Source organism: Clarias gariepinus, chromosome 26 (genome assembly GCF_024256425.1).
Source record: "Clarias gariepinus isolate MV-2021 ecotype Netherlands chromosome 26, CGAR_prim_01v2, whole genome shotgun sequence".
Taxonomy (NCBI): domain Eukaryota; kingdom Metazoa; phylum Chordata; class Actinopteri; order Siluriformes; family Clariidae; genus Clarias; species Clarias gariepinus.
Genome location: NC_071125.1, coordinates 15,046,518 through 15,070,142, shown reverse-complemented (window position 1 = coordinate 15,070,142; position 23,625 = coordinate 15,046,518). Strand labels below are relative to the sequence as shown.

At 38.0% G+C, this 23,625-nt stretch overlaps 1 protein-coding gene across 1 annotated transcript in view; it reads left to right on the top strand.

Annotated features, from left to right (window-relative positions):
- Positions 1–23,625, top strand: part of ek1 (eph-like kinase 1) — an 87,930-nt gene that overhangs the window by 29,429 nt on the left and 34,876 nt on the right. The window contains exons 4-6 of the mRNA XM_053487751.1: positions 18,821–18,976; positions 19,771–20,118; positions 22,691–22,803. Of these exons, the coding sequence (XP_053343726.1) occupies positions 18,821–18,976; positions 19,771–20,118; positions 22,691–22,803 (617 nt within the window). The remainder of the gene's footprint in view (positions 1–18,820; positions 18,977–19,770; positions 20,119–22,690; positions 22,804–23,625) is intronic.

Below are 23,625 nucleotides of genomic sequence, written 5' to 3'. Positions count from 1 at the left end.
TAACATGCATTTATTACCAAAAAAACCATAATGAAACAGACTGGAAAAGGCGATGCACTATTATTATATATCCTTTTAAAAGAAGACTTGCCAGAACGGATTGCAGGGCATATAATCCAATATAGAGTTGATGTACTAGTTGTGCATTACACCTAGGATCCCATGCATGAACACATATACATTATGTATTCATTATTATTTGGCTTATTTATTATTTATTTACCCATAACTTTAACTACTGTTTCATATATAAGTGACATAAAGTCAATAGAAAAAGACAGTTAAATCATCAAAAGCGATTACGTGTCTGGAATTTCATTACCGTACACACTTTGTTCAGTGTAGCTGACTGCATTTGTTGAGCATGTAGTAAAAAAAAAGCACTGTTAAAACCCACACTTTCATCCATCCATCTTAACAGTGAGGTTTACACCACAAGCTCACACACACAGCCTCACACTGAAAGATTTACTCATGCTGGAAGAGATCCTAATCCACAGGAGTGTGTTTCGCCTGGCCAGCTGAAGAAACAATTGTTGTTGCGTCCACTATGTTCCACCATCACTGTAGGAAAGGTGTTGTTATGAAAAATGAGAACAAAATGTATGAAGCCGTGACTCATGTGCTGATTTTTTCTCCGTGCTCTTTCCCAGTAGGTTGTGGAAATTTTAGGACTGCTGTTTTTTTTCCTTTTCTAATGCAGCTATAATTCCTATATATTTACTTAAGAATAACCTGCTTTGGATTGTCATTGGAATTATGCAAGCAGCTGAATTTTGGCCACTTAGCCATCACATTGTGTTCTGTATCCTGCAAAACAGTTTTACATCCATATACTGACAACTGTAAGGAATGTTTGTATGTACTGGCGGCACAGATGTAAGGATTTAATACCCTTCTGTCTCCTGTATGTTGTCCTTCTGTTGGCCAGTCTCTTCTGTTCTGTCTTTTGTTTCCTGAGCCTCAATTTTCTTTTAATAATAGTTCTTCCTCTCTCGATGGCTGTCAGTCTTTTAACTGTTTTTCATGTTCGTCTCATTGTCTCTGTTATCGTTAGCAAAGAAGCACGTACACTACACTATTTCACAGACCTGACTGCTTTGCTTTTCATCACTCAGGAGTAAAATAAGACCACATACCTACTTTATACCTATTGTGGTAAAAAGCTGAAAGCATAGAGGATATTTTTATTTCAATTCTGCTGCTGCATCCATGGTCTAGATGTATATCAAATGCTCTTGCAGATTTAAACGAATATCTGTTGCAGGGTATATGTGTTTCGATTCTTATGCCTTTCCCTCATTAGTGCTTGATTATATAGCTACAGTTTTTATGAATGCTGATTGAAAGTCCTGCTTGAGTGTGCCAGTGATTGAGTCACAGACTGGCATTGTATATGGTCTCTCTCTCTCTCTCTCTCTGTCTCTCTCTTTCTCTCTCTCTCCCCCTCCCATTTTTTCCTCCATTCACCTGCATTTATGCTTAAGAAAATCAAAGGCATGCTGAATTAAGAAACAGCTCTCATGTACTGCAAAAACGTATTTTAAAGTCCCAATAAAATGACTCAAGTGTTGCAATTCGATTATATACAGTAAGTTGACGAATTTCCTTTAGAAATACAACATAAGAAAGTCGTTTGAATGTTGTTGCAGTGTTTGATAAATCTCACATCAGGCTACATAGTAGGCTCGTATATAGTTTGGTGCATATAAAGGTTATACATTTTATTTAATGAAATAGGTGAACTGACATATAAAGAAGGAATCTTTTTTTTGGTCAGCCTGTGTTTGCAAGACATGCAGGAATTAAACAGCTGTAAGTTGGTAAAGCACACCTCGAATAAGTGTTACATAGAGTAAAGTTCCACGCTCTTTAAAATAAATAACATCAAACCATTTAATTAAAAAAAGAAAAATATTGCATACGAAGGTGCATAGCTCTTTTATAAGAGCATTTATGTTATTTGGTATTCATGGAAATCCTGTAAATAAAAAAAAAAAAAACCTTTTGTATTATACAGCACTTGTGCTGAACAAAAGTATATGTCTGCATAAGAAGAATAACCTGTACTGTATAAACCTTAAATTTATTGACTTAACTATAATCATATACAGCTTGGGAAAAAGTCACACCCTTTAGGATTTCATACTGTATGATGGCGTATTCGGGCATAATATTTTCCTCATGCTCTCATACTCACTCTTTCACAATTTGAGTCTCGTTATACGCAAATGCTTAAAATAAAAAAAACAAAAACAAAGGTGTGATACATCCAGGTCATTCATATACTCAGAGAGAGCTGGCTTTATTATATTACCATAATGTTGCCCTGACCAACTGAGGCAACCCCAGATCATAACACTGCCTCCAGAGGCCTGTAAAGTGGGCACTATGCATGATGTGTACATTGCTTTATGTGCCTCCCTTCTAACCCCGACACTCTGGACACATCCGACCATGCAAGCTTTTTCCATTGATCCAAAGTCCACTCTTTATGCTCCCCAGTTAACGGAAGCCGTTTCTTTAAATTAGCCTGACCAAAAAAAATGGTTTTCTTATGTCCACACAGCTGCTTAGTCCCAATCGTGTGAGTTCTTTTTGCATTGTGCATAGCTGTTAATTCGACTGTTGATTCTTTTATGATGCAGCTTCACCAAGTGTTGAATGAATTATGGCACTTTAATTTATGAAATAGGATGGCAAGTTTGGGTTATTTTTATTATGTGTATAGCATTTACAGATGCACATTTGCAAAAAGAATCATTAAAATGTTTTGCTTTCTGCATGCAAGCTATAAACAAATGTCCCAGTTGACGAAAGATTTAGTGCACACATATTATGGTTAATATTATTTTCTGCCATAGAAGTATGTAATAACCACCAAAACTCTGCCTCTACTTTTTGTTTCGTAATCTTCATCCCATTTCCATCCTCCTGTTTATTTGCAATTCATGAAATACGAATGAGTCTTGTTGGGAAACTGCTTTTTCTCATTACACTTTTATCAGTATTTGTATTTTTCAGAAGTTGACACTGTTTTAAATTAAAATCAGAAATTTCCCCAAACAAGTTTGAATTTTTCCCACTGCTGGGGCTCATGTTGAAATGTGCTTAAATTTTATGAAACACTTGGACGAAAACCTGCTCACACAGCTCAACTTGCACAGCTGAGCCTTAACACAGAGCTGCAGCAGCTGAACTGAGCTTTAATGTGACTAATTCTCACTGTGAAGAGGTGCCGAATGGGTTTCTCTCACTGAAAGTGGGTCATGGGATTGTCAGCACTGCAGCAACGAGCTAAACTCTTTTATAAGCTTTTGCACTGTGAGCTTAAAAAATGCTAGGCTTGGATTTGCACAAATGAGGTTAGATATCAAATTTCCACAACAAGAAATAAGAGTTGTTAGCCGCTCATTTGAACAGATGTAAGACGAAAAGCGAAAATAATGTGACAGTATATGATGTAAGGGAAAAGAGAGAGAGAGAGAAGAAAGGAGGAGAGGTGTTTGTGGGTCAGTATGTGTGGCCAGTGTGTGTTTGCTCATGTGTCTCCACTTTCATATGATAGGATGTATGGGTCACTAGAGGTTAACCCATCTGGTATGCATCAGCATTGCACACACTAGTGCTGTTGTACTGGCTGGTGAGGCTGCAGTAATCACCTTTACACCAATTCCCTATAAAGCACCTTGAAGTTTTGTTTGCACATATGTAATCCTCAGCATGCAAACGCACCATGCTGGGCCCAGCACGACTCCACTGAAGCTGCTGAGAAAAAAACGCCACAAGCTTCCAACTACCGGTTGACCTGATTTATATATAAAAGTTCATTAGGAATATGTTTTTAACTTTTTGAATTTAGGATCTTAAGTGTGAAGTTTAAAAATTGGGGGCTTTGAAGATTTCTCAATGCTCTTTTATTCTAATCATATTGTTAAAAAAACGGGAACACATTGGAAGTTATGCAACTTATGCAATGTCAGAACATGTATTTCACATAAAATATTTCTTTAAGATCTTGTATTGATGATGGGTCGGACTGCAGCGTAATGTCCTCTTCAGCACATCCCTAAAATTTTCCATGTGGTTAAAGTCTGAAATGTGTAAAAAACACTCTACTACGATTTGAGCACAATGAATCCTGGCGTCAAAATCATCTTGGAATTTTCCATCATATTCGTGCCATTATGTAAGAAAAAATACATTGATGAATAAAAACCTTGCTGGACAACCCCAGAAGCAACTGCTGAAACAACCAGAGATCAGAACACTGTCTAACAGGCTTGTATGGTAGTGCATAACTTCATCCACTTCTCTTCTTACCCTGATGAGCCCATAACTCTGGAACAGGGTAAACCTGGACTCATCACACCACATGAGCTTTTTCTAATGTTCCACAGTCCATTCTTTGTGCTCCTTCTAATTAGCCTTCCTGCTAAGTGGTTTTCTAAAGGCTACAGAGCTGTTTAGTCCCAATCCCTTAAATTCTCTTCGCAGTGTGCATGTAGAAATGCTCTTACTTTCACCATTAAACATAGCCATGAGTTCCTCTGATATTTTTTTATGATTTGATTTGACCAAGTGTTGGTTTACTTGATGGTTCCTCACTATACTTCCAAGTAGGGATGCACCGAAATTTCGGCCGCCGAAAATTTTCGGCCGAAATAGCATTATCGGTTTCGGCCGAAACGTAAGAAAGCGCCGAAAATAAAAGCCGAAATTGTCGCCACGCCTCTCCCATCCTCCCGTCTCGTTCGCGCTGTCATTACGCATCAAACACGGGGTATGTCGGCGGTTTGGAAGCACTTCAAAGTTTCAGATGAGGACAGCAAAGTTGCAATATGCAACATTTTTTTAATACAAACAAAAAGAAAATATTTTAAACATGTTTTTTAATGAAGCCATTTTCGGTTTCGGTATCGGTTTTCGGCCAAGTGCATCCAAAAATTTCGGTTTCGTTTTCGGCCCAGAATTTTCATTTCGGTGCATCCCTACTTCCAAGTTTTAATAATGCGTTGGACAGTTCTTCAATTTTATTACTTTCAGCCATCTCTTTACTTATTTTCTTTTCTGATGCAGGCCAATAATTTGTCCCTTCTAAAACAGAGTAACATCTTACAGAGTAACACAACCACAGGACATGTCTTTTCAAATGAGAAGCCACTCAGTGCATTAGATAGGGTTAAATAAAGTTTAAAAAGTTGCCAGCTTAACCATATTAATTACTGCAATAATTATCCAATGGAAGGCTCTTACTTATTTGCTTAGTTAAATCCATCCTTTTTTGATCGGACAGTGTATACAGTGGTGTGAAAAAGTGTTTGCCCCCATACTAATTTCTTATTTTTTTGCATGTTTGTCACACTTGAATGTTTTCGATCATCAAACAAATTTAAATATTAGTCAAGGATAACACAAGTAAACACAACATGCCGTTTTTAAATGAAGGTTTTTATTATTATGGGAAAACAAAATCCAAAACTAAATAGGTCTGTATGAAAAAGTGTTTGCTTCCGTGTTAAAACATAACTGCATGATGCGTTTACTTGTGTTATCTTCGACTAATATTCAAATTGATTTTATGATCTGAAACATTAAAGTGTGACAAACATGCAAAAAAAAAAAAAATCAGTAAAGGGGCAAACACTTTTTCACACCACTGTATATGCTACAGATGCATCTTTTCCTAAATTTATTTGAACGCCTAAATTTATTTCAACGTTCTTTCACTAAGCTTACAATTTGTGCATAATGCTGATCTGAGTGTATTATGAGTGTATGAACATGCACCATCAGCAGCATTACACAACTTTCAAAAAAACTGTGCTCACGCTGCCAATTTAAAGCCTAAATTCATCCTTTTGTATCCTGTGCACTGGGAATAAAGCATTTGATATTTCATGTATGTAGAGCATAATGTCATCCACATAGATTTTCCAATGAAAATATATGAGTCCTTGCTGATACCTGTTGAAATTTGTCATAGTCTTCAAAGTGTCTGTTGAGCTTTCAGTAAATGGCTTGAGATTTCCCTGTAATGTCTTATAGATCCCTTTAGTCATTTATCAGTGATCTGCTCTTCCTGCCAATTTGGAAGCTGCTATGAGGACTGGGAAGGCTGCTTTCAGCTAGGCAGCTTTTTATTGGTCTCAGCAAGGAATTCAAAAGCCCAATACATCTGCAATGCCCATTTATGCCTTTTTTTCATCTACCCTTGACAGTCATGTCATTTTTTAGGATGGGTTTTACAGTGGACAAAAAGAACTAAATAAAATGCATACACGTGTTGCTGCTGTCATGTTAGAGTAAGAGGCAGATGAAAGCTCTTAAATTTATGCCCTGTTCATGCATCTGTTTTTCCCAGCGTATATTGGTTTGTTTAATGCAACTATCAAGTTAATTCTCCGGCAAACCATTTACCACATGTTGCCAGTCCATTAGTGGTGAGTTAACTGTTGTTTGGATCAATAACAATTCAGTTCTCCACTCTAATAATAAGCAGCATGTAATTACATCCTAGCAGATGGCGAAAGGCCAGTTTGCAATATAAACATTTTTTTTTCTCCACATTTCATGTTCCTTTTTGGCGAAATATAATTAAACAGTAATGAATACTGAACAGAATGAAGCAAGGATTTGGAAACATAAATTTGTAAACAAACTAGGAATTTAACTGAATAAAAATACATGATTTGGAATCAGTAAATTGTGTAAATACAGATTATGGATGTGGCGCAGACTATTCTTAGTTTGTTTCTTCTTGGACAAAATGCCAGAAAGACTTACATAGCATCTGGGTTAAAGTAAATGAATGCATCAGAGCTGGCATGTTGCAGGATGTGGTCGAATATGAACTTGAAGTGGTCAAATATGAATTTTATGGTAGAACTCATTTATTCAACATCATCACACATGGATTTAATTCCCTTATCATTGGGAACTGCCTGGCCTGGATCACTGTGGTTTGAGTTAAGCTGTTTCTACTACTAAAATGTTTTTGAGGAAATTATGGTAGGGTTATAAAATACCTTATGGTTTACGCCCAAAGACAGGGTTAATGGTATTGCCATCTAGCCTTTATAGAAACCATCACATTAGTTGTACAACTAGCTAGTCATAGGATAACTATGATGCATTTTGGGGACCGAAAGCAGTAAAACATAGACATGAAGTGTGGATTAGCCATAGACTGATAGTTTCCATATGTGTGTGCAGAAACAGACTTTAGAACGTTGGCTTTGTTTCAACATCTCAGGTCTTGACCTCTGTAATGTAGAGCTGTACAGATTAGCAACTTCTAGAAGAAAGACAAGGAAGATTCATCCATTACAAAGTGAGCTGACAGCTAGCATAACTAATAACGTTTTTGTGAGTTTAGCACATTGTTCCTCTGAGTGCTTTCTTTCTGCTCTGTATTGTAAAAGTCTTGTTTGTCAAGTAATTCAAAAATGTCATTTTATGTGTATGTGTTTGTATTTAAGAAATTATACAAAATAGTTAAAGAAAACAATTGACATGTTGTTTGTTGAGTTACTTGAGCTTGTTTTAGATAATTTAATATTGGAGAAGGAATATGCATAGTGCCCACTATATAGTACACTGGAAGCAGTGCTGTGATTTTATTTTATTTTTTTTAACTGTTCAGGTCTAAACTTTTTGGCTTAATTATGTGGCTGATGACCTGAATGTATTGAATGACCAGTTTATCCCATCATGGGAAAATGGAATTTGTCTTTCCTGATTACATGGGCATATTTCAAGATGACAATGCCAAGATTTATTGGATTGGAATTGTAAAAGAGTGGTTCTGAGAGCATGAGGAAATGAAGAACTTGAAATAAAAAGAATGTAATTCTAGACTGAAAAAATGTAGGGGCATGAGCTTGTTGAAATAATTCAAACCTTTACGGCATTTGGCAGGTACCCTTATCCAGAGTGACTGTTTTCTTTCATATCATTATACATCTGAGCAATTGAGAGTCAAGGGCCTTTCTCAAGGGCCCAATAGTTGCAACTCGTTGATGGGAAGGTTTTAATCTGGGACCTTCAAACCCGCAGTCCAACGCCTTAACCATAGAGATATTCCTGGCCTGTCCCGATATAAAAAATATTAGAATGTGCAACTTTTTTGGCCAGACAGTGTAATTAGGTGTAATATCTGTTATGTTAGTGGCTCCAATATGTTTTAGCATGATACACTGTGTCATCTCTGTCTGTCCTAGAAAATTGTAAGACCGAAAAAAAAAAACAGCTACTGTATTTTTCAGATTTTTTTAATAAACCCTAGGAGAAAGATGGCACGTGCTGGCTTTGCCATGTGCACTATCTTGCTGTCGTTTTTGCTTTTTATTTTCAGATCTCACTCAATAATTTATCCTCTAGGCTGCTGGATGAGCATAAGCTTTAGAAACAAATATTAGCTCAGTTCAAAGAGAAACACAGTAAAGCAGTTTCATACAAATTTCTTCTCTGAGAGTTTCTTAATCTATTTGTAAGCTTTTCAAATAAAAGTACAAAAAGCCTGCTAATCCCATCAGATTCTCCATTATTAATTATAACATTTAATATAAACTGGATTTTTCGAAATTAGCATTTGTGAGACTAAATTGGAATAAGTGTATAAATGTGTGTGCGCTGCAACGGACAAGCATTCTGTGCAGGGTTTATTTTTGCATCTTTTCCTGCATTTCCAGAGCAAGATTTGGATCCACAATGTCTCTGAGCAGGATAAAGAGCTTACTGAAGATGAATGAAAAAGTTAATGCAATAGACAGTAGGTGGGCAGGGTGATGGCATGAGATCTGCAGGTTTCTTGTACACTGGCCTTCAAAATGACCCTATCTGGAAATCAGAAAAGAGTTCACAGTATCGTCTGGAGATCACAAGGTGAAACCTTATAGCGCCTCAGATGTCTCTTGGGAGGCAAAGTAAAAAAATTGACCGTGTCCTGTCAGTGGGAGTGCTCTCTCTTCTCTCTCTCTTCCTCTCTCTCTCTTCTCTCTCGCTCTCTCTCTCTCACTTCTCTCTCGCTCACTCTCTCTTCTGTCTCGCTCTCTCTCTCTTCTGTCTCGCTCTCTCCTTCTCCACCTGCCAGTCACAGTGACACTAGTCAATATTGGGGGCCTTTGAGCTTATGTGTGCAGGAAAAGGGTCGATAGTGCTTTCCTTTGAAGATTGTACACCACCCTGTGATGCAGCAGTTTAAAATGTTGTTGGCTGACTTCAACTGTCTTGGAGGAACCTGGTTGGGAGCTGGTTGATTGATATGATATGGAAGAGCTGACTGGTGGGTGGGAATCGGAAGGTAAAAAAAAGGGGAAAATCTTATCTTTTTTCAATGAGAGTTTTGAACAAAGACAGAATAGCACCACTTCATGAAGGAACCAGTTGCAGTCTCATGGCCTTAAAAGTTTAACAGTTATTCAGTGTAAGACCTTCATGGAGTTATACAGCTGCTATTTTAATATACAGTCAGGCCCATAATTTATTTATTTTTTGGCATGTGGCCTCCATACACCACCACTTTGAATTTGAAATAATACACTGAATATGTGAGGAAAGTCAAGACCTACAGCATTAATTTAAGGGGTTTAACAAAAGTGTGGCATTATCCATTCGGGAATTACAGCCATCTTCATACACACACATTTTATCATAAATAATAGAACATGCTAACATAATTGCACACATAAGGATTGCCTTTAATACTTGGGTGAACATCCTTTGCAGTCAAAGACTGCCTGAAGTCTGGAACCCATGAACATGACCGAATGCTGAGTTTCTCCCCTTGAGATGCTTTATTAAAGGCTGTATAGGAACACATCTTTGTAGTGCTATAAAGTATGCATATAAGTATATTTCCGAACTGCCAAAAAGTCTCCTAACTTGGATGCAGCTTTGAGTATGAGAGGTGTTTTGCTCCTTTCTATATACATTAATGAAACCTACTTAATAAATCCTTGCATGTGCCACTACTGCAGATCTGAGAGCAATGACTCCCACATATCTCTCACTCAGTAGCAATAACACACTTGTTTCTCATTTTAATTTTAACTACAATGGACTGCCTGTTGTGCAATAGTCATTTTTCTCTTCTAGTGTTTTACCATTAAATATTAAAAAAGATTAAACAATTGAATCATCCAAAACTAATAGCCTATAAAGGGCAGAAGAAAGTGTTTCTCGAGTTGAGGTTTAAGGAGACAACAGGAGTGTGTAATAATATTATCTGCAGTCAGGAACTGCTACCCCGTTAACTACAGTATAGTGGGAGTATCTCTGCCTGTCTTGTAGAAGGCTGGGGTTCGATTCCCTGACGGGAACCAATATGTGTTCACCCATGGGTGGCGTCCGGCATAAAAACCTGCGCCAAATCAAATATGCGGATTGGATGATCTTTTGCGGTGACCCCTAACGGAAACAGCCAAAAGAAGAACAATAACAATAGGCTGGATCTGCTTCCTGGATGGGCAATTTAGGTACACCCTGAACGGGGAGCCAATTCATCGCAGGGCACACACATGCACACACTCTACACTATGGGCAACTTGATAAGGCCAATTAGCCTGATCTGACTGTGGAAGGAAAACAGAATACCCTGAGGAAACCCACCAAGCACGGGGAGAACATGCAAACTCGGCCAAACATGCACACAGAGGTAGGAATCGAACCTGGGCTCTGGAGATTCAAGGCGACAGTGCTGACCACTAAGCCACCGTGCCAGCCAGTTTAACATCAGATTTGTTAAATGTTCAATGTTTAATGTTCATAACATAGGTAATGGTTAGTTAGTACTTAAAGACAATAAGAATTTATAGAGAGATATAAAATATTTTATCAAATCAGCGCACACAAGCATACACACACTCACTCACTCTGATACTATGGGTAATTTGAAAATGTCAATAAGCCTTTGGACTGTGCGAGGAAACCCATACAGCACAGGGAGACCATGCAATCTCCATGAATAAGGCAGGACTTAAACCCTTGACTCACAATGCTAATCACTACACCATGTACTGCCTGTCATTTAGGATTTTGAGATAAATTAAAGAATAATTGTTGGTAACTTTAATGGTTATAAATGATTACTTTAAAATCTGAATTGCTAAGGTGGACAAAAGTGGGCTAAATCTTGATTGGCAATTTGATTATGCCTCTATTTACTGGGTAGAAAAAAACTGCTCTTTTGCATTATAAGACCTCAATGGATATTATGGCAGTGTAAGATTTTTGCATGACTCAACCCTTTCGTAAGCTTGTATATGTACAGGTATATATGAGCGGAAAAAAAACATATGTGTTTTTTATGATTGTGAGATGCTGTTGTTGGCCTAAGGTGAATTGTCAGACTTTGTATTTATGCTGCTCCATTTTCCAAGCATATTTCAGCTAGGGTCAACATACAGAACTGTAACAGTAATGGAATATTGCATCACGTTAAGCCATTCCTAAAATTCTGAAAGCCTGGTTAAAACGTCAGAAAAAAAAAGGTAAAAAAATATATTTTCAGTCCAAAAGTGACAATAGATGTGTCTAGTCTGTCTCGTTCAGCACGTGGTGCTGGTTCAGGTGGACATTTTGTGTTGAGAAGCAAAGCCGGGGAGATTGGCGCTGTCAGCAAGAGCATGATGGATGGTGAGAGGGAAATGGCCTTTGGAAGGCAAGATCACTCCAGGGAGCCGTGAAACAGATTGAGGCTCAGCAGAGAAATCCCACCAAGAGTACAGGGTTAAACTCTCCATCTCCATGGTTTTCTTTCTGTGCCCTCTGTAATTGGACAGACTTTCTCAAAATGCTGCATGTGTGTGTTTCTGTTTGTGTGAAAATCCACACTGAGAGTGAATTAGGTTTCCAAGTCCATGGGGGACTAGGATGGATTTGACCAAAAGTTTACCAAAATTTTTAGTCCTTACAAACCGGTCTGCATTTAGTAGGTTGGATAGTGACCTTCCTATGTGTGAGTTTAGAGGAGGTAGTGGGTATAAAGAATCTTTCACCGGCAGAGGGGAATAAAATTTTTCAAATAAATATATAACAGAAAAAGTAATGTCTAGTAGCCAGAACCAATAGTATCCTGGAGCTGAACTCTCCTCAGTGGTTTCCATCTGCATGTGTTTTTGGGTGTGTTTAACCTTTTAGCATTTCTCTCTATGTCTTCCTGGAAAGGCAAAAAGAAACTGGTACTTTTGCATTGCAGCCAGTGTACACTGTTTATGTTTTCCTCTTAAAATTCAATGCTTTGATTGTAAGATAAAAAAGTTCTACAGAGACTTGAAAATGTCACCTTTACGCAAGCTCATGCTCAGGTCAGAAAGGTAACTAGGTTATATCATATACTAACATAAGCATAATGGAAAATCATGACCAAATGTGGTAAAATACCTGAAATTTCCAAGGGAAATAGGCTTTTACTTTGTATTAGACGGAACATAGGATTTTACTTTTTTTTATTGTTTGCTTTTCTTTTTCCTCTTACCGAATACACCAAGGTCATCGACAAATTGAAAAATGTGCCTTTTTATTCATTAAGACAAGCTGCATACACAATGTGTAACTTGATTAACTTGTTACTGTGCCAGATATGATCTCATTAATATTATTATTATTATCATTATTATTCTTATTAATATTCTTCTTCTTTTTATTATTATTATATTGTTTTTTACTCCATGGCATAAAATGCTTTTTTTTCTGCCTATTAAGCCACAGCTATTTTACCCATTTAACAATGTGACTCTACAGCTGTAACTTCAAGCAGGAGCAAGAAAAAAAAAGTGAAATCTCTTTTCCATTTAAGTTATTTTTTTAGTTGTTAAATTTAGTTGTTTTATTGTTATGTTGTTGCACTGGATGACTTGGCCTGGGTCTTAGAACCCATATGAGGCTGTTGCTGTTTTACTCAAAATTCCTTGTGTTCCTTATACTTGTGTTTCATGTAATGTGACACTGTCTAAATGCTCTCCTTTAAGTTCAGAATGAGAAATGGATAGTGTCAGTGTTTTTATGTCTGTGCTCCATTAAGCAGATTTATTTTCATTTACTGTCTAACGATACATGAAACAACATAAAATATGAGGGATGTTTAAGTCAAACTGGGGCTTGTGATGAAATTTCTCGTGAATGAAGGCATAAACAGTAAGATGATAAGACTCTTAGCCGCAATAAAACATTTAAATGGTGCAAACATTTTAAAGAAAGTCATACGTTCTTAAATAATGATCCTGGCCAAGGTGGCGCAGAGCCCCGTGTAAATATCTATTAAGTGGAACACCTGATTTTGGAAAATCTATGGATAACTTGTCTTCCATCTCTCTTCGAGAACTGTACACACAAGAGTTCATTTACGACGAACTCTTGCACATTACAGAAACTCTGGTGGTAGTTCGTGCCACCCCCCCATACAGTCTTGACCTCTCTTCAAGTCATCTCCACATGTTTGGACCAATACAGGTGTTCCTGGGAGGCCAGCATTTCTGACGTGAAGCAGACAGCCCAATCATGGCTATGGTGTAGTGAGTAAACTTTCTATAGTAAGCACTAGTGAAATGCTGGAATATGTGCATTAGTGTAGCCGGGGACTATATAAGACAAATTTAGGTAGTTTTATTCTACACAATAAAAGTCTCAGTTTGACAAGCATCAGTGTAATGGGTCCTTACATCTATGCTGCCTAGTTAACATTTATTTTATTTGATTGACACCCAACCCTTCACCAAAATGCGGCAATATACAGTTCATCAGTTGAGGATTAAGGGACTTGCTTGGGAGCCAAAAATGGCACCTTGGTGCTTCTGGGGATTTAAACTTGTGATCTTCTTAACCAGTGAGATCTTAGATATATTATGGGGCCTACAGGGATAGTTATCCCATCAGCAACTATTGCTCACCCTGGCAAAATTCATTGAGTAGATATTGATTAACCCTAACTGCAACGACAAAGAGTATTTTCTTTGCCCACCCAAGTGTGATAAGCTGGTTTCTGTGCTCTTAAATGATTTTATGTACTCTCTGTTTTACAGAGAAGGCTTCTGTGTGTGATAAAAAAATAAGAAGAAAAAAAATTGTTTTTTTTTTTTGTTTTCTCTCAGCAATTCAGGGAAAATTCCAGGTTATTTCAACACCTTTTTTTTTTTAAACCTCTTTTCACATCTAGTTACTTTTGCTTACATTGTGCAGTGGAGCCAGACATTTCTCCCAAATATGGTGACTCCAAGAGAAAAATGCTGGGATTCATATTAGTAAATGGGTGCGTTTTAGAATAATGTTATCGTGGTGACACATTCTTTTAGGAATGAGAGCATGAAAAGAGCCTGTGTCCCACTTCCCTGTCTAACTTTGCCCTTCTTCCCCCTTAGCCTGTGATGTACAAATTCATTGCTATAAATGACTAAAAGCATCTCTGCGATCCACTCCCTGTCACATCACCAGTGCTTAGAGGAAAGACCATAATTCTTAGCTGAGAGGAAGCAGTGCAGTAAAAGAGAACATTTTATAGGAGGACATCTCCTAAAGGTCTAGACACCATCTTAATCATCTTTTAAATTCAGTGGAAGTAGGTGTTTCCCCCCATTGTACCAAAACACATCTACTAGCAGATGTGTTATAAAAGCTTAGATTGTTTTCTAGTTTGCCTATTTCTCTGTCTGTGATGAAGGAACCCTCTGCTGGTTAGCTGTCAAGGTGACAGGTTGATGTCTATTGAACAGCTTCATTTATAATGGAAGAGGGGAGAAGAGGCCGCAGATTGAATGAGAATTTAAGTAGCATGACACAAGCCTTTAAGCCTTTCCAATGGAGCAGGAATTACTCTCTCTCTCTCTCTCTCTCTCTCTCTCTCTCTCTCTCTCCATTGTCTTTCTATTACCTTTCTTCATTTGCACTTTTCATGGCCCTAGATTTTATAGGCAGAATTTATTGATTACTTTGTGCGAAGAGGCAGAGATCATGTGCATCTAAATATTTGATAAGTAGTTCAGAGTGAGCTAGCTGAAATTGGTTTCTGTTATTGGGTCCATTGGCTTGATCGAAGCTCTCGTTAAACCCTGTGATTTTACTGAGGAGAGGACATGAATGGTACCATTGTATTGACTAAAGACTGGACAGGGCTCTGTGACCCAATATTTGAAGTGATTAAAGCACAGTCATTTTACAGAGAAGTGCTAGTCATTGTTTGTGTCAAGATTACACAAATTGTCTTATTTGATCTTCATGAGATTTTGATGTTTGAGGTGAATACTGTATTCTGGTAGAAATGATACATATTGTTACTAGTGTAAAAAATTTATAAATGAATTGCAACTTGGTTTGGTCCACGAAGGCAGTTCTGGAGCTAGTTCGGAGCCAGCGCCCAATTTCGAACGAGTTCTCTGTTTTCTGACAGTCACACTTTCCAGACAGCCAAATCAGTTTCATGGCAGCAACAATACTTTTCTGGGAACAAAGAACCCACGTATGTCATGGGCTGGGGGCAGGATTATCAAAACCGACTAAAAGTTTGTGTGCGCCTTCTTTAAGAAATGAACTCATAATGAAGTGACCAGCTTAAATGCTTTGTAGTATTGATGGTTTGTTCTTTAAGTAGACTTGCAAGGTCAGGAGAACTGCTCGTTAAGCCATGTTGAAGTCCACCATTGTTGCTGTGCTTGCTGCTAGCATTTTTTTGCGGTTAGCATTCATTAATCACTAACATTGCTGGGAAAGTAGAGATGTACACAGTGTATACAGTGACGTACTGTAAATGATGTGACTCTCTAGCCCATAAAAAAACAAAGCAAGTTCTTAGACAGTTCATTATTTAACTTGGCTCCAAAACCATTAACTAGCACCTGATTGGCTTGGGTGAAAAAGGTTTAAATGTTGCTTGCTTATGTTGACATTTAGCATTGGTGCTTTTATACAACAGTTCCAAACATATAATTTATTATCAAGAGTTCATGACTTAATTAATCAGTCTTTTTCTCCACTAACACATATTCTTCCATAACACTTGTTATGTCATCACACTGATTACATTTTATGACTTATAATTAAGCAATATCACAGAAGAGGGAGTGCTTCTGTTCTGAATATCAGCATGGCTGTGATGAGGCCATAGACATGAGGGTGCAGCCTAACCTCGTGTGTGATTTCGCTTTTATACAACAGTTCAGAAAACGGCATTTACTGTATTATTAGCAGATTATAATTTGTTGTTTATTTCTTTATTTTGCTCCACCTGCACATATCCTTCCATAACTGCTGGAACTAGTGTTGTGACAGTTTTGCTCAACAATTAGTGTAATTAACTGGGGTAAAAGTTAAATATTAAAAAGGTTAAATATTCTCATTGTGAGATTTATATTAATAAATAATTATGATTCCAGTAATGACTGAAAACTATTCTTCTTATCATTTTTGATAAACATGCAGCTTGGGTTTGTGTCACTTTTTTGCCTCTGGAAAAGTAGAATTTTGTTCATTATAACCAATGTGTGAAGATCCTTGCTGAACTGTCAACAAAGTACTCCAGAAGTGAAAAAAGTTAAGTGGTTTGATGCTTTTGGTTTACACTTGCTTTCAAACTTCTTTGGAAAACTGTCACAGTCTGTCAGTTTAAACTTCCTTTTTTCATAGACCTGCTGTCAAAACTCAAAAACACTGCTTAAAAGCAAAGGAATTCTTTTGCACTTAGCTCAGCGTCGGATTGATTCCCCAGGACCACAGTTTGGGTTTCTTTTCCTGCTCTACAGTTAGCAACTGGTAAGGAGGCCTAGAGCTGGTATTAATAGTGAGGTGCTGGCTTTGGCAAGCTCTAGAGACGATACCCAAGAGACCAAGCCCTTTTGAAGTCTGTAGGATTTGCCAGGGAGTAATAAGAACTTGGAAAGACCACAATACACACACACACAGCTAGGAAAGGCTGGCTCTAGTTCAACCCTTATCAGACTTCTCAGCATTTCTTACATTATTTGACCAGGAGATACATACATACCCAGCACTACTGGCTAATATAGCACTACAGGTTTACGGTTTAAACATTAATTCATCTTTTGGCTCGATGGAAAGACCCAACTACCTGACCCATAAACACTAGGTTCACATTAAAAGCCACGTTGTTCTAATTTATGGTCAGATTGAATTTTCATATCATGACGGTTTACATTCAAAATTACAAGTGACTTTCATCTGAAGCTAATGTGGACGTGTCTGTCCCCGGAAATGGCACATACTGTACAGTATGTATACACATCAATACATCTTCGTTTGCACCACCTGGGTTAAAACACATCATGATTTCGTGCAACCACTCGTTCATTTTAAACAATAGATGTGATTTTAGCATTAAATCGCCTTGGGATTTTGTTCTGAAGGATGTTAAGCAGTTAGTCAGCTGTACTGTATTTGTTCTTGAGGTCTAGAAGAAGGAAGATGCCTTGCTTTAACTGTTTTAGCACTGCTATGAAATCCCTGCACCGCCAGTGTTGACTGATGTCAGCAAGAACGCCACACATGCACAGAGGCAAAAAGTCGCACGAAGTCCGATCTGCCCGTTCTCATTCAAATAACATCACCTCACATATGTCTTACATATAGATCTGATCTAGGAGCAAAATTTGATTGACTGGATTTGGAACTCAGGTCACTTCAGGCTGGTAATGTGAACACATTTTATGAAGGTAACTGTCCCAAAAAGTTTCGGGGGTTTTATTTTATTTTTTAAACCTAACCACTAATAAAATATGCATGCTGTTGTCAGCGCTTTCCATTTCCTGGCTCACGCAGGGCGTGTAGTGGCCTTCACCACTACTGTCTTATCCCCTGAGAGTCACCACTTTTCACATAAGAAGATTTATAGGCAATAATTTCAAACACACAGGAAGATGTCAGGACATCTGCATAAATTTTGATGCTTCGCTATTCCCACATGTGCATGTGGAGTCATAAATTTCTGACGTGGTGGTGTGGGGGGTTGTGATACACATGCATACGCTGTGATAAGTTGCTGATCTGGGGTTGGGGTATTGTAGGAGGTGCAGTTAGTTGTCAGGATGTCAGCAGCTGGAAACATTGAGAATATACTGTAGTGAGTAGTGCACACTTGGCATGGTGTGTTTTAGTCTTTAAACATGGTTTTTGACAGTGTAATAAAATGTAATGTGTGAAGATTTTACCAGTGCGAAGGAATAAATAAATCTAAAAATACAACAGTTACGTTTAAGTTTTGCTAGTGAGCATGTGGCCATATTCAAATCGGCAATATTATTAGAACTAATAGGTGTGTCAGTATGCCAGATTTAGTGCTGACGCTGGTATTATTAGGGCATATATGAGGACTGATGTGCAGTTAAACCTCTGTTGGTTTGAGAAATCATGTGAAAAGGGACATCCTGTAGAGACAGCATGACTAGACTGAGCTCTGTTGTACAAGTACGCCTCTCCTTTACTGTCTGGAAAATCTGACAGTGGCATTGTGCTGTGTATGATGAGATGTGACATGCTTGAAAAGTGTTTGCAAAAATAAAGAGTTTGCTTTTAGTGCTGTGGCAATATGGGAGTCTGGTACACTGTCTTTGCGGAGCACTCAAAAGTAGACACACACACACATGCACACGCACATTCTCGACAAACACAAGGACCGACTGGTGAAGCTACACTTAACCCAAGAAGATTTTACATAAACACAGGTGATCATTCCGCAGAAGCTAATGCTCACTGTTTGAATAGTTTTGTCCATTAGAGGCATATCTATTTGCAACGCTTTGTTATGAATGTGTTGCATCTTTAGAGTGTGTAATTGCCACACATTTCACCCTTGTTGTTCTTTTTTTCTGACTTGCAGCCTGTAGGCCTGGCTTTTACAAAGCCTCCGCTATGGATGCCTACTGTATGAAGTGTCCACCACATAGCTACTCTCATCAGGACAAGGCCTCCGAGTGTGTATGTGAGCGGGGATACTACAGAGCAGAAAGTGACCCTCGCTCCATGGCCTGCACAAGTAAGATTGTTAAATATACACTGTTTAAAGCACCATGAAAGTCCTAAAAGGTCCAAGTGCATAAAATGACAAAAATCAGTCATGTGTCTTATTTCTATCCAATTTTTTCTTTGCATATTATGGAATATTTAGGCGAACTGATACAAAATCCCCATGTCTTATTATAATAGTTTGGTCATTTTTAGGAGCATTGTACACATTACCCTCAAACCAGTATATCTGATGAGTCAAAAGTTATACGCATTCTTGCTGTAAAGTTTATTTTAATTAATATTTAAATAAAGACAAATACAAAATTTTTCATTATCCTCTCCTCACCCGTCAAGCTTTTGTATTACCTCATGAGAAAAGGTTTTATGCTGAGCTTTTGAGTCACTTTTTCATCAGAAGTAAATCCTCCTTCCCGTAGGGCTGCTTTCAGGGGACTAAACAGGTGAAAGTCCGACAGAGCAAGATCAGGACCATAGGGAAGATACTTTAACATCGTTAACAGTGTTAGCAGAAGTGACCAAATTTTGTTAGCAGTTATCCAAACGCTTTTGTTTTACGCCCTTCCGTGTGTTGTTTCGACATCAGCATTGTCGGGGCTTTTTCCAGATGTATTCTGTGTTCTAATGTACAGTATTGTTTTACAATAAAATGTGCTGTGAATAAAGTGTAAGAAACATAAGAATAAAAACAGATCACAAACTTATTTTGGGGGTTCAAATATGGGGGTTGCTGACACTCCTTCTATTGGAAAAATATACATTTTTAGCATTATTATTATTACTGTGTACATTTTTTTGTGACAGGGCCCCCATCAGCACCAGGCAACCCCATCTCCACAGTGAACGAGACAGCCGTGACTTTAGAATGGAGCCCGCCACGGGACACAGGGGGCAGAGGGGATGTAACCTACAGTGTCCATTGCATGAAATGCTCAGGCTCTGTAGGTGGGATGGTTAAAAAGTGCGTGCCCTGCGGCAGCAGCGCTCACTTCAGCCCGCGGCAGTTTGGCCTGGCCCACCCCAGAGTTCAAGTCAGCGAGCTCCAGCCTAGAACCAACTACACGTTTAGCATCGAGGCGGTGAATGGAGTCTCAGATCTCAGCCCAAGCCCTCAGCAGCTAGTGAACATCAACATCACTACCAGCCAGACAGGTTAGCTAAACACACACACACACACACACACACACACACACACACACACACACACACACACACACGCACACACACACACACACACAAATTCTGACTGTTCAAGTTGATCATATGATAAAACATCGGTACCTTAATGGCCATCATCATCAACACACGTAGTGATGGAGTATCATTCAGAGATACTGTACAGTGTCTGTAGGCATCAGTACAGTCCAAGGGAAATGTAGAATATATGATAAGATGCATTAAAGCTTGTGGTGGCATTTTACACTAAACTAATATACTTTCTATTGTGGTTTTGTTTTGATTTATTGCTTGATAATATCACATAATATCAAACATAAAGCTCTTATACACGAGTAAAATAGTTTTGTGTACATAATTGCATTGAACTAATTAAAGATGTATCACCAGTGTAGAGTCTTGAGTATAGTTTTCAGTTAAAAAAGAGTTGCATAAACTATTTGCCTGTATTATAAGTTTTTACAATATTCATTTCTGACTTATCAGAGTTATCTGATTAAAAGCAAGGTATTCCACTAGTGCTGTTATAGAATATAACAGCACTGGGATGTTTTACCCTTTAAAGCAGGCAGCAGTGCCAGCAATCCCGTTTGCATACTTCAATTTAATATTCGCAATAATTCTTCTTAGACACAAAATCAGAGATGTCAGGAATCAGTGAAAATTTTAAACACTGAACTGTGGTGTAAACAGTGTTTTGGAACTGAAAAGCAATACCAAAATCGAGGTTGTGCTGTTATACTGAATATCAGCATGGGCACTTTACAGCTGTGCTGCAATTCAGTACAACAGCACTCTGTCTTGTGTGATATTGTGTAATTATAGTTTTAAGAAATAAAATGGCCACAATCAGGATCGGCGAATCATGCACAGGCCAAGAAAACAGCTAATTTATCTTTTTATAAGGATGATTTCTATTTTTATTGATTTTTTTTCATAATAATTGATCTAAAATCCAAAATGTTGGTGAGTTTTTATAAAAAAAAATTGGTGAATATATTTTAGTTTCAGTGGTGTGAGACAGGTTTTTCAGTTATTTCAGTACCAGTCATTAGGAAAAGCTAATTCATGGCGAATCCTCCTACTCCATCCTCTCTTCAGAGCGTGCACACTACTGAGTGCTAGCTTAATGTGTGCATGACCTTACACCCTGTGCCCACAGGCATGTTGGGAAGTGTTATTTGGTCCCCTTGGCCCCACAGAAAAAACACACAGATGGAGAAAGGGTGAATGGGAGAGAAGGAGAATGTCAAATATAGAGTGAGATCAAGAGAGTAAATTGGGAGTGAGAGAGGAAGGGATGAGCACAATAGGAGAGACTATGAGGGAGGAAAGAGCAGACAGAGAACCAGAGAGGAGGGTAGGACGGAAAAGTCAGAGAGAGAGAGTGAGAGAGGACAGAGAATGAGCTGTGATGAGGGCTCTGAGAGCATACCCGACCAGGACACTCAAATCAACCATCTCACGCTAATAAGAGCCGACAATGGCGTTACCATAGCGATCAGGCGGGGTTGCTGGGAGGAATATGTGATGGCAGGCAGCTTGGTCACTGTGTACCGTTAAAATATTTAATGGTACATAGGATTCTATTTTAATGGTACATACAGTAACGGTAAAATTGCATTCTATTGAGAAAGTGTGTATGTCCAAAGTAGTGAAATGTGCGTTTGTAAATGAAAAGAAAAAAAAGGTCCAGCCCTGATATTTTCAAATATAAGAAATTCTGTAAATCTCTCTACGGTACATTTACATCTATCTTATATATAATCCTGATGTTGCTGACACATGAAAAGATCCAGTAAAAACAGGCTCCATAGAAATGGTTAAAAAGCACAATATCCTGCAGCACCTGGACTGTGTTATAATTTTGCAAAGCAGTTTCACTGTTTTGCTTCATCTGGTCATCTCCGTTACTCTTAAGGGGACTGAAGGACTGTCAAGATTTTTTTCTTTTTCCTCTTCCTTTATCTTTTCCTTCTCTTTCTCCCCCCTCTGTGAGTCTGTTCATCATTCATTGTCCGGGGCCACAACAGGCAGTCCTTGTTTATACCCGTCCCCACACACTGACACTTTCATTACTGCTTCCTCCTTGTTTTCTTTCTACTCACTTCCTGGCTCACGTTCTCATTCTTGCTTTCCCTCACTCTGCCTTCTCACGTTTCTTTTTCTTTAAATTCAGCCTTCTGTCTTTACTCATGTTTTTTATCTCATTTTTCTGTTTTTTTTTTTTCTTATTTTCTCATTGGGCTATGATAGCAGACATACAATAAAGTATTACGATATCCTGAGAGCTGCTGATGCACCCTGGTCTTGTACATGCTGTTTGGAGCATGAATGCTCATGCAACATTACTTACTACACACATTGCATAATTTATTACCTTTCAACCCTCTCTCTCTCCCTCTTCCCTCCTACAGCTTTTCATGGCCTTTAATTAGAAGGGCAATGAATCCTTTATCTTTATAATGCAGATTAATCTGGATCTGTCTTATTTCGCCCCTCTTTCATTACGTCTCTTTCTCTCTCTGTCTATCTCTCTGTCTCTTAGTGAGTGTGATTGTTAAAGAGAGGAGAAGCAGGGACAGCATCACCTTGGCTTGGCAGGGTCCAGAAACGTCTGATGGTGCCATGGTGGAGTACGAAGTCACCTATTATGAAAAGGTTAGTCACTATTTTGAACTAGGCTAACTGCCCAAATCCTCACACTCACGTTTCTGGCTGTGTCAAAATCTCCTCTGATTGGACATATGGTAACTGTTGTGCCACTGCATTTTATCACACCCTGGGGAGCCACTGGGATGTCAGCGCTCATAGTATCTCTGTCTCTAATTAACATTCCTGGATGCTGAATGCATGCTGTGTGACCCTGAACCTTGTAACACATTTGGTGACACTTTTGTATTCAATGATTTGTAAATGAAGGTTTATTCTGGTTAAAACAAAGCTTAATGTCTTTAATGTTAATTTACAAAATTACTTTATTGTATTAAAAATATAATGTGTTTGTCTCTTATCTGTTAAATAGTATTTTATGTAATATTGAACAGGTAACTATAAGCAGTGTCTTAATATAAGGATAGCATTTAATAATAATAATAATAATAATAATAATAATAACAATAACATCAACAATAGAACATTTTTGAAAATAAAATTATTTGAGTATTGGTTACAATTGTGTGTACCACAAAGCCACTTTCTGTATCTGTACCTTTTTGTTGCTTTAAATATCCATATCTCATATCTGTATCTTATATAAAAAATGGTGGTGTAGTGGGTAGCATTTATGGCCTCGCACCTTGAGGGTTTGAGTCCCCCTTCAGGTCTGTGTATGGAGTTTACTCAAGATAAATAATTGAGCACTGTACATTTTCAATATTTCAACATTTCAAAAGTTTCATATGACCTCAACAACTTAAAACAACGTACAATAAATCTACAAAGTAATATGTAGATTTGTGTTGCAAATTCTAATTATGAATT